Source organism: Phaethon aethereus (assembly GCF_964289735.1).
Source record: "Phaethon aethereus genome assembly, chromosome: 5".
Classification (NCBI taxonomy): domain Eukaryota; kingdom Metazoa; phylum Chordata; class Aves; order Phaethontiformes; family Phaethontidae; genus Phaethon; species Phaethon aethereus.
Genome location: NC_138579.1, coordinates 23,853,367 through 23,865,983, shown reverse-complemented (window position 1 = coordinate 23,865,983; position 12,617 = coordinate 23,853,367). Strand labels below are relative to the sequence as shown.

The 12,617-nt window shown below is 36.4% G+C and overlaps 1 protein-coding gene across 1 annotated transcript in view; it reads right to left on the bottom strand.

Moving 5' to 3' along the window:
- Window positions 1-12,617, bottom strand: part of SEL1L (SEL1L adaptor subunit of SYVN1 ubiquitin ligase) — a gene marked incomplete at its 3' end in the record, with an annotated part of 31,610 nt that overhangs the window by 10,605 nt on the left and 8,388 nt on the right. The window contains exons 4-13 of the mRNA XM_082000711.1: window positions 9,172-9,339; window positions 8,422-8,527; window positions 6,534-6,696; window positions 4,643-4,696; window positions 4,503-4,562; window positions 3,813-3,894; window positions 3,338-3,492; window positions 2,527-2,583; window positions 2,024-2,092; window positions 692-769 (exon numbers count right to left, since the gene is read on the bottom strand). Coding sequence (XP_081856837.1) covers window positions 692-769; window positions 2,024-2,092; window positions 2,527-2,583; window positions 3,338-3,492; window positions 3,813-3,894; window positions 4,503-4,562; window positions 4,643-4,696; window positions 6,534-6,696; window positions 8,422-8,527; window positions 9,172-9,339 — 992 coding nt within the window. The remainder of the gene's footprint in view (window positions 1-691; window positions 770-2,023; window positions 2,093-2,526; window positions 2,584-3,337; window positions 3,493-3,812; window positions 3,895-4,502; window positions 4,563-4,642; window positions 4,697-6,533; window positions 6,697-8,421; window positions 8,528-9,171; window positions 9,340-12,617) is intronic.

Genomic DNA, 12,617 nt, shown 5'->3' with positions numbered 1-12,617 from the left:
TGGGGCACATCAGAAACCTTCAGTAAATGTAGGAAATTAGCAATGGAGAGATCCTTACTCTAGGACACAGGTGTAGAACAGCAATCTAGTTGTGGAATGCAAGAGCCATGAAGACAGTTATCTTACAACAATCCCTTCAAAACTTCATCTACTCTATTTCACATGCTAAACATCTTTCCTGGAGGACTACTTATGCTTTAACTGTACAAATGCTACCATAAGGGATAGGTCAAAAGACAGACATGAGGGATTAACATCCAAACCGCAAACATTCCAATGAGATGAAAGGTATAAAACCAAAAAATGTTATCTATTCACTAACCACAAACCAGAACCAAAATAACATAGTATCAGTACACTGCAAATTTCTGTGACAAGACAACTTCGGATTAATGAAAATTAACACTTAACAGAATTGCAGGCTAATTAGGTGGACAGTATTTCATATTGATGCCAGCATTCATGAGAGTTAGACTCCTTGTGCTGAACACAGCTTCGTGAAGCGCCATGACCAGCACTAGAGGCAGTTTCTGACATCTTAGACAAGCAAGGTTTAGTTTATGGGCTAATCTGTGACGGAAGCTGGGAGCAGGTGTATGCACATGGAAGTGCACAAAAGCATTTACAACATTTCCAAGCTAATCAACTTTTTAGTGCATACGCAGTATTTCTAGCTTACAGATAATCATACCATATCAGCAGCTTTCTTGAAATACTGAAGAGCTGTTTCATTGCTCTGAGGTACAACATCACTTCCTTCTGAGTACATCTGAAAGAGAAAGGCATTATTGAAGAACAGCTGAAAAGTCAGTTTAGCATGGAGCATCTTTAGTTTGAATACGAGAGGGAGTCTACTGTATTATTAGACTATTCTGGCTATTGCATTACTGAATAATCATTAAAACACTTGCCTAGATGCAGAAAACACTTCTCTATGCTGTAAAATTCAGATTCAGAGGGTTTAACTTTCTAATGGAGAATGAACTGCCCATAAAATTAAAAAGTTTGCATGAAAATACCCTTCATTTTTAAGTTCTACCAATGTGCAGTGAAGAACACATAATCAGGCACAGACCTAGTAAGACTAGTGGAAGCCAAACTATATCGGCAGTTAAAATGCTTCTTGAAATCAAAGCAAAAATTGGTAACTAAACCCTGTCCACTTCAGCATTTATTAGATGCAAAATATTCAAGGCAGTAGAGAAAGCAGCAATGCAATTTTTCCTGTCAGGAACCTTGACCAGCACATTATGCATTTTTTTTCATGCTCTTTCTAAGCACATGAATTTTGCATCCTCTACTGCAGTGACAGCCTGAAAAAGATGAGCTAGAGCTGCTGCTTACTGCAGCCTAACCTTAGAGGGTACTCGAACAGAGTAATAAGGATTTAGCTCCTCACAGGGTGAGGGAAGCCTGAGATTTGGGTTACAGGCAAGTGACCCAAATACCTTTCTAAGCAGTAGCACACTAACATCGTCAATAGCAGCTTGTCAATCATGTTTATAGATTAAAAAAATGGACTTAAATCTGAGAAAACTCATACAATGGCCCAAGTTGCAGACAGACTCGGATGCCTCAGTCTCTACATAGAATAAGTATACAGATGTCTTCCCCTTTTCCTTCCTGAACTTACTATTTCCCACTAGGCAAAATTTTGAGAAGTCTAGCCTTTCCCTGCACACTGTATGGAAGAGCACAGTGGCCTATTTGGAGTTTTGAGCTTCACCCCAGAAAAAGGGCATTTAGGTATTTAAGTGTTTAATTTTTGAAAAAAATCAAGTTCAAGCACCATTTAGAAAAAACAAAGTTCCTAAAGTAAAGGAGCAAGTAGAGAATTTAGACTAGACCTAATAGACTATGACACTCAAATCTTGCAGGACAATTCAAAACAGCGGCAAAACAGAAGTACTTAGATTCCAGCATTCAAGTTTTAGACTTCCTGATATCAGAAAGTAGGAAATATTTGTTACTTTTCATTGAAAGGTAGTCAATTTAGTTACTTTTGAGAATGTCCATATCTTACCTTTCCTAGAAAGGCCATGGCATGTGAATTGCCAGCATTAGCTGCTTGATTGAAGTATTCAAATGCTCGCTGTAGGGAAGGAAACCAGTATTTTAGCCACCATGACGATGATTTGAGTACCTTTTCTTGCAAATGGAACAGAGGTGAGTAGGTTGTTTGCCAAGTTACAAGGTTCTTCTGAGGAAAAGAGTTATCTGTCCCACTTATCTCTGCAACAAGGATCCCCACTTATAATTGGAATATTGAGCTGTATTCCCTCTCAACAGCGTATTCCAAAAAGTAGAGGAAAAAAAAAATACTACAACTGCTACTACGCAGAAGCTACACAGGTAAATCTTACTTCCTTCAGTTTTATTGAATGCGTTAAGTTTTATTGAACAAATCTATGGAAGTCATTAAATACCTTATGGTGGTACTTAAACACTTTTGCTTCACTGATCTCAGCTATACTTTCTCCCCTGGTGCCAAGTGTAACATGGGGGAGAGATATACAGAAAGGGTACCTGATGATTTTGCTCTACTCCTCTTCCTCCATGCAAGTGCAACTGTCCAAGGCCAACCTAAAATTAAATTCCATATTGCAAATAAGTCACTTTTCCCTAGAGAGTTTCTTCTAGCAATGCAGACACCAGTGAGCTAATTATGTGCATGAAGACGGACCATACCAGAGTTAAAAGATGCCACAAAGTCTGAAGGCACAGATTTGCTTCAATAACTACAGTATAGTCCTATTTTTTCACATTAGCCTAAGCAGAAATTTATCCTAGATAAAAGTGATGTGACTGTCCTAGATACAAAATAATCATAATTCATTTGAATTCTGCCTATCTAATTCTTAAACCATATATGACCAAGTTGAATTGTGACAATTTGCCTATATTAGTGTCCTCCTTTCCTGCACTCTGTGTAGAAGAGGTCTAGCCTGCAGCATGCAGAAATCATGTAGAGCAGAAGCAGTGGGAAATTGAGGTCCCCTGTCAGGGCCAGTTCTTTTGATCAAGGCTTCCTCCACAACATCTAAAGCTATCCTTAAACTAGCCTGATTTTAGTGAAAGCCAAGATCCTCTTTCCTAAGATGCTAAAGTTATAATACTTTGGACCTATTTTCCACAAAAATTTTCATTTTCTGTCCAAGTTCTACCTCAAACACACTAAAATGTAAGCCTCTTCTCATAAAAAACTAACCAGGAAATAGCAACCAGGTTGATTTAGAAGGAACAGCAAACTAAAGCTCCATCATCTTTCCAGATTTCATAAAACTCTTCCTGTAATTCTTGAAAACCTCTGCATGTCATCAGGTGAAGTTAGCCTTACCTGTGCTTGTACATCTCCTTTCTCTGCTAAAAACTGGTAATACTGAATCAAGTCTTCTTCTAGCATCCCACTTGCCATTCCTGGATTTTCTACTTCATCTGCTAAGCGAATTCGCTGAACCACTGTGCCACCAGTCAAAGAAATGTCACTAGCAACTGGAAAACAGATAAGAAATTTTCAGACGGTTTTGTTCAATACAAATATTACACTGCAACTTAGTAAACACAGATCTCTACAGAGCTTCAAACTGTTACTCAGAATGAATTACTTTGACAGTCTCTCTGAATTAAAAATACTTCAATAGATAGAGATAAAAATAGCATATCATGATTCAAAGCCAAACAGGTAACTTGTTTAATAGCAGGAATTCTCTATTTTTGTACTATTAGTCTTGATAGTACTTCTAGTACCTTCTAGGTGAATGACATAGAAACACATAGAAAGTTAAGAACATTAGCCTAGTGAAAAGTTTTACCGTGATTAGCTACGAGTCGGTAGTGAGTGAGAGCAGATTCACAACTTTGAAGAACTCCTATCCCAGCCCAGTACCGGTAACCCTAGAAAGGAAAATACAAAAACATGGGACTATAGATTATTTGACAACATACTGCTTGCCAGGTTACAAACTTTTTTCACATTACTTGAGCAAGATTTGACAAGACAATAGACAAAACAAAGGCCACAAGTCCATTGTGTCTCCATGAAAAGCAACTGATTGATACCGTTAAGGGTTAAGCATAGCAAATGTACTTCAGGTATTACTCAGGAAAAAGCAAGTAAGTAGAACAATACTTATGCCTAAAGCGGTTTACTTACACATGTTGCACTTTGTCTTAAACCTCACAACACTGATTAAAACAGCATCTTCTCTAAAGGGCTTTCACAGTTCTCATTAGCCTACAAAAATCAAAAGTCTGACACTTCTGCTTTATGTCAAGAGATGTAAACATGTCCATTTAAATGCACAGTGGTATACAGCTTAAAATGAGCAGACTTTTCCTTCAGTTAACAAGGAATAACAGGGAAGATACTATTGCCCACCCAATGCATGCATGATGATCTAATATTTGGACAGTGTATTCACATGAATGCAAAGCTTACCTTAAATTTTTAAGAGTACAAAAAAAGTTCTTGTATGTGTGAAGTTATTAACTATCTTACTTACCAAGATCATATGGGCGATCAGATTTCCTCCTAAAGCTCCAAAAGTGTAATACACCAAGGCCTTAAAACAAAATCAGCAGTTATTTAACATCTGCCTCCAAGATAAAATACAAGAGCACCCACTGAAGATTTCTACATTACCTTAGCTTGACTAGAATTGACTCCTAGACCAGATGCATACAGAAATCCAAGAGCCTAGAAATGAAATAAAGTTTGTCAGCACATCCTCTCAAAAATCCAGGACCAGTTTTCCTGGAACACATAACTATAAAAAAGCTACAAAGAATATGCCAGGTTCTACCTTCACTTTGGTACCTCCTATATCTAGGCCCTTCCCTGCCCCTTTTAAAATATGAAATTTCTAAATTATTTCAGTTGCCTAGCACACTAACATGAATACATCTCACCAGAATGCAGCCTAGTGGATCAAATGCAAGGAAGAAACTAATACTTCCCTGAATGCCAAATGTAGATCCAAAGGTCCTGGATAGTAAAAGTATCCCAGTTTAAAGACCCTCAAGTGAGTATCAGCAATATCTATCAGGTTATTCATGCATCCTATTTGTCTTATATACCAGTGCAAACATACATGAACCATGACCTTTTCTAGAAGAGTTTTACTGTTTGATTTACTGTCTAACAGGCCCTATGAATTTACTATTCTGCATCTGAGTTTTGCCAGGGGTTAGTTGCATTTATGACTATAAATATAAGCAGTTAGAATTCACAGAGATGTTTGGTTGAGGTTTTTCAAAAGTTATTTTTATTCTAAAAATTTACATAATTACTGCTCTATCTATAACACCTGTTACAGCTGTGTGGCTCAGAGAAGAAACTGGTAGCACAGAAGATAACAGTATATATGTATATAAAGGTATATGCACTGTGTTCTAAGACTATTCTAGGCAATACTGAAAACGCATCAAAAAAGAAAAATCACCTCATGCAGACAGTATCAAATTCTAGATCGATAAAAGTCAAGGTCTTCATTGAGATATAAAGTCTCTAGGGAAAACATGTTCCTACTTCCTATGATAATTCAGCACTCCAACATTAAACAGAGAACAGCAGAAGACTTGGTAGTCAAAGAACTAAAAAACTGTGTAATTCCCAGAAAAGCTGACACTTTCAAAACAAAACAGAGAACTAAACAATAAGCATATGCAGATATCAAGACATTAAAATAGATAGCACCCACATTTTATGACATTACATGTGAACAATTACACATGAACAATTCTATAAGGGCCTGTTCAAAGGCATATGGACAAAGTGAGTCCCATCCCCCTAAACAGCTTTCCTAGGAGTTTGTAACTTGCTAGTTTATAAACTTGTGTGTGTGTATATCTACCTATCTCAAAGATAGAACTGCAGATGAAAAGCCACAACATCCCACACAAACCACAAGAAAAAAAAAAGTAACAGTTTCAGAGATTTGTTGACTGGAGTCGCCTGCATCTACCCGTTTTTTGACTTGTACATCTAATCTAGTCAGTCATACAACAGATAAGAAATTAAATGAAAAGTCCACCACTATACTATATCACTGGTAGTTTAATGATTTTTTTTTTTTTTTTTTTTTTTAAATTCAAAGAGAAGATCTGTTTCCATGTGTTAACCTTGAGGGTGCAGGTGCCGTTTGTTACTGCACCCTCAGTAACACTAGCAGCATGCAGAAGCCAGGTAAAGCAGAAGCATTTGGGGGACAATCTTTGAACCAAAGCAAGTTACTAGTGAAATTTAAGAAGGTAAAGGCAATAAGTCGTCAGGATTAGGAAATGCTTAAGCAAGCATTAATAAAATACATTTCCTGAATCAGAGCCTGAACCAAACGTTTTACATAAAATTTCCAAACAATTTTAAAAAGCAGCACTCCATCTGCTGTCTTTTTTAACCAGATAGATACCACTTACTGTTCTCCTTCTATTCCAGATGCAAGAACAATCTATAAAACCACCTTAGTTTTATAGATTGTACTTGTTCTATTTATAAACCTATGAAAAACTCCTGTAGAGTCTAAGTATACACATACCATTTGTCCTTTAGGAGAACCTTCTTCTGTTAGTTTTTCAAATAGTTCTTTTGATGACTGGATGTTCTGCTTCAGGTAATCCCCAAACAACAAAGCGTAAGACACTTTCTCCATTGCCTTGGTATGATTCATGTCAGCTGCTTTCAGAAGATATTGATATGCTCTTAAAAGAAAACAATTGCTTAGTCACCTTGACACAAAAAAGCAGATTCCATTCATAAACCCAAAGATTCTGGGGAGGGGTTTGTTCCTCTGTTTTAGCATCTATTTGCTATAAATGCATCTACCTAGAGTCACTTGTTCCCGTGTCAATCTATGCAACAACTCATATGATCTAGCTAATAGACACACTGGATTGTGAAGTTCACTACTCCATATGCAAAGCAGCATGCATTTCCTCCCCTGTAAGTTATACAAAACGTTTAAGGTCAAATGATCACGTTTTTGTAGCAATAATTTTAAGTCCTGTACTAAGTATCTAGTAGGACCGCTACTCTGACAGCTTCACAGATCATGATAGAAGAAGCCTGAAAAAGACTATGGAATCTCTTAGATTTGTTGAGTACAAAATCATTCCAATGAAACACAAAGTGTTGGGTCCAAGACAGCTACATACATGATCAATTTAGTGATGAAACAGTCACGCTAACAATGAGAAAGTTCTTTGGAAACTCCCCTTTCTATTTCAGCCTCAGAATTTACAGTAGTCCTCCAAAGTAATTTCACAGCTGCTGGTGTCACAGCAATTTAAAACACTGTAACCTTAAACATCATAACACAGTACCGTCAAGCATGCTTCAGCTTGATTTCCCACGGATCTTTGATAGCATTCCAAGATTTTTCTTCACCTCTCCTCCTTTCTATTCTCAGACTTGTTTTCTTTCTTTAGGACAGGCTGAGGCACACCTGGTTCCTCACATAATTTCGTCTTCTAAGAAAGTGTGCGGTCCTCTAGAGAACTAAGATCTAATATTGTTTTATAATTCCTGCACTATTTTACACAAAAGAGTACTAGCCAGAATCTAACAGATACCATCTCTCTTTGTCTTCGCCAAGGTGTGATGGATAACCTCTAGCTGTGCTTCAGTTTTCCTGATACATAAAGTAGAAATACACTCCCTTATCTCCTTGAACAAGTTTATTATGTGAGCACTGTTACCATGTTAATCAGCAGCATGAAGTTACCACTTACTGATGAAGCTGACAACATAAGTACCAGGGAGTTCTAAATTAACATAAATATTCTTACTTATAGTGGTAAGCTGACAACTATTTCATCAGTAATTGGATATACACACAGTAGAAAGTAAACAGACCAAAATGAACAGAACACTCATTTCTTTTTTTCGTTCTGTTTTCATCTACAAGCTTTACCCTTCTCTCATACAATGTTAATTTTAACAATTTGTTGAAGTTTATGGTGACTAAGAACATGAGAAAGCAGAAACAAAAATGGAACAGGACAAGAAATGCTGATTTTTCCCACTTAATCTTTGAAGCAGAATAGAACCAGGCTGTAAGAAACATTTGGAAAAGGATAATTATCTTGTATCATGTTCTCAGTTTTTTTTCTCAGCAGTTGCCATATATAAATTATAGCTAGAGAACTGCAGTACCATCTTGCATTAAGTCAATGTTTTGACAACATCCACTCTTCAGAAATTAATTGTATACAATTTTTAGTGGATTCAGAAGAAAGTAGGCATAAATTTGTTTTACTAAATACCCTGAAATTACTATTTATTTTCAGGACTATCACTGCATAGTTTGATGCCAAGTCCAATGAAGCGCAAAGTCTCAAGGTATCTCATTTAAGTTACTTTTCAGTTAAGTGAGAGTGACCAGCCACATCATCACACTCTTGTGGGGCTGGAGGAGATAGACTTACTCTTTCTTCTGAGCCTTTTTACTGCTTTCATTAAGGATTTTCATTCCAGTCTGATAAACATCCTCAGCTTCTTGCATCTGCCTTCTCTTATTAGATTGCTCTTCAGCTAAAAAACAAAACAAAAAAACAAACAAAACAAAAAGAAGAGTACATTAAGAGCTCCAATTACACAGCTCAAGACTATTCTCTCAAAATTCCTACTGGTTCTAAAGGGAAAATACAGACAGAAATATGTTTCTGAAGACCAATAAACAACCCAAGTGATTACAAAAAGCTGTCTAAAGGACTTGTTGGATATCTTGGTAGACAGTTTCTTCTTATGTGATGTCTCTCATGTATCAGTTTGCTGTTAAAATATTCTTTTCATTGCTCCAAAGCAAGCTGTGCAAGGAAGAAAGGTTCCTCCTTCAGAAGGATGCTTCTTAGAGAAGGGTTGCCTTTGTGCAACAAATCACTGAGTATAATGGGAAACACTGTCAAACCCCTATACTCCTACAGCCTCAGAACGTAAGAGTTTTATAGATGCCTCCACGGCAAGATTTCCCAAATAGCTTTGGAAGTGGCGTTTGTATTATAATCTTTTCCATCGTGAGAACTTTGCCTTTATGATTACTTGTACATCATGGTATAAAGTGACCATTAACATATGACAGGGACTTCTAGACCCTGAAATAAACGGCATTAAGAGGACTGAAAACTCTAGCTTAAGAAAGCACTCCTTGGACAAGAACAAGACATTGGGTTACTTACTTTCACAAAAGCCCCACTTTTGATCTTTCTTGTAATCATAGGTTGTTGCACACCAAAGCCTGCCATCTTCCCTCCCATCTGCAGTGCACTCTGCATACTCCTTCTCCATAAATAAGAAGGGGAAGTGGCAAGGCTCACCATTTGCAGTGCCTCCAATAGCTGTCAAAACTGAAAATACATACCCAGGAATTAGATAGCTTTCCTTTATTCCACAAATTAAAGTCATCTACTACGTACAGGAAAGCACTTCTATGTTGGTTTTCATTTCTAGGAACTGCATTTAATCAAGTTTTCAGTAGAATTTCTAATTTACAAAAGCCTGAAAAAGCAATTATTTTTCTAAATAGCACTTGGAAAAAAAATTATTCTTATTTTCAATTAGGAAATCAAACAGAAGGTATGTGGTTTCTTATATTACTTAGTTCTAAGCAAAGAAAATATTTTTGTTTAGACTGAAGAAGGCAAGTTGCAGTTACACTTTTATTGCCTACCAAAATAAACAGTCCTTCCTTTCACTTTCTCTCCCTGCACTCCCTTCCTCATGCAAAAGACTACCCTCAAAGTGCATACCAGTGCATATATTCATTTTATCCCCAGGGTTAGATGTAATCATGACAAAACTGCTCACATTGCCAAATGTGATACTGAAAGTACTTGAATATCAGCAGGGAGTACACTTAAAACATACAACTGTAAGAAAAGACTTAAATGAAACCACTATGGAGTCCAGTCATTTTCTGTTGTTGCATATACTTACACTGAAAACTTTATTTCACTTTGCCAATATATTTAAGTTGCATTCAAAATTACTTTGAGCAGTACAATTTAGCATTTCTTATGCACCAGAACTTCAAAGGTTACCGATTCCAATATTGCAATATTTTAAAATAAAAATCAATCTTCTATGAAGACTAAGAATTATCTTCATTTTTTGAAAAAGAAATTATTACAATTAGCCTTTTATAAAGCTTTTTCTCTTTCACTAAGCTAAATCCAGCTGTTGGGTTCAGCTTCATTTGAAGACATTTGCAAAGTCATGCAGTTGAGAATGTCAATTATATGGTGTTTTTTCAAGTTAAGTTTGTAATTCTTGTAGTTCTAGAGAAAGCTAATTCTTTCTTCTAGGGCTACAGATGCTAATTCTAAGGCCTAAATACCATACTAATCAAAAAAATTCATGTTAATTTTTTGAAGCATAAGGAATTCTCCAGGACTTGTTAGCCTGTTCAAATTGCTCATCATAATTTGATTCCTTGGGAGTGGTGTGGTGGAACACCTGCCAAGTTAATTATCCCATAACACACAAGGCAAAGTGTTATTTTCAGAAGTTGCATTAAAAAATAATGTGTCCAGAGGTAATTAACCTGGAATCATTTTAGACATCTGTCAAACACGGAGTAATGCACACACTCATGCTAAGGGTACATGTAACTACAACTGATGGGACCTTATCACTGTCATTTGAACAAACTCCAGGTCCAGGATATTAACGCTACTTAAGAACTTGAAGTTTTACTTGTATTTTTTAGTACCATGTCTCCTGTATTGAAAGCAACTGGACATGAACCATTTACACAGTGTGCACATGAGAGTTAGCTGTACACTAAAGTTACGAAATTACTCTGCCCCTGTCCTCCCCCTTGCTTTTTGTTAATTCTAAGTTCAACTGTAATGCTGTTTTTCCCCCCAGATAGTAACAAATACTAACCCCTAAAGCAACACAGCAATGTGATCACAGGATAAAATGCTCGCCACAGTTATTTTATCATGTACTTAAAGAATGATAAATACAAACTGAGGCAAATAATTTACTCAGAGGATAAATTACATTTTGTCAAACTGAGTAAGCAAGTAGCAATTTACCTGGCTTACTATGTCTGAATAAAGTATATTGTATTTTATCATTATATTTTGTCCTTATTATATCTCATCTCATACTTCACACTGTAGGAAATCCAAATATAGATTACTTATAAGTACTGGTTACATTATGGCAAGATTCCTTCAAATAGGAAAACAAACGCAGCAGGAATTGCCAGCTCTGTATAAACTTGTGGGCAGTTAGCAGCAAAATCTGTCAGTATGGAACTTGACTATTACAAAAACGTACAACACAAAAGATAAATAACTAAAAAAATACCATTTCTTTTACACACAAGACCTCCTCACTAATCAGAAGACAGCAGGACAACTTCTTTCTTAGAAGGTTAAAAGCATTAGTAGTACTAATTCTAAATTACTGAAGATGAAATTTTTTTCTGCTAAATATCCTGCAAAATACACGAATTATTGGAAACTTAAAGAATATTATTTTTTTTCATGCAATCTCATGACCATACACAGGAGCCAAACTATATTTAGAAAAGCTTTAATGTCCCTTTATGCAGTCCTGTCACCAGTAGCTCATTCAAGGGATGTAGCATCTGCACCTGAGGCAGATTCTTGTCCTGTTCAGTTAAAAAGTTTGCCAGTAAAGCTGTTCTTCAGCAGGTTTTTTTCCTGCCAGTACACAACTTCTTTTCCTTCAGAATTGCTTTTTGGATAAAAATAGTAATCCTTCCATCCACAGTGCTTATTTACTGCACAAGAGGTTCCAAGAACTGCACAAGACTTAAATTTATGGTCCTTGAAAGTCACTTGCAGTACTTTGACAGGTGTAGTTAAAAACCTGAGTTGCCAGGGAGCAAGCCATCTGGTTACACCTCTCTGATGTGAGATTAAAAGTATCTTAAAGTTTACTTTTGAAATAGACTGCACTGACTAAATATGGTGCTTAGCTCACTGTTCTGTGACAGCAAGCTCTTTACGGGATTTTATGAACCTTTTTCCTGTACAATACCACACCTATCAACAGCAATACTTAATGCTATTACTGAGTTTCTACAAACTATATACTAGTTCCGCATTAATAAGGAAGGCTTATTAGAAAACACTGAAAGTTAGCCTATAACAGAGCTCATTTCATAACTCCTGCTTTCTTTTGACATTGAACCCGAGTTGAGAAGACAGACAAATACTAATATTACCATGTAACTATATTTTTTAAGTGAAGTCAAAGATTTACTTTCTATGGACAAGTGAAAGGGATTTTTCCTGTATAGGCTAGGGTACTCAACTGTGCCATCTAGTTATCATCCACTGGAAGTCAAAATGAAGCATAACAAACTTTATTTTTATTGGTAGTAAAAACAAAATACTTGAATTTCCTGGGATAGGCACAAGGACATAAAGTTTTACCTATATTTAAAATTATAATTAAAAACTTACTGAGGTTTACATGCAATTTAGATATTGCCCTAAGGCTCCCAATGCCATCCTAGGAAGCTTGTCTTTGCATCACAGTTTGTTCCTTCTCTGTTAACTGACTTTCCAGGCAAACAGCAAGCAGGCTGAAACACTGATGCCATTTCTCCTTCTACGGTTGGTATACACACACAGCATTGTAT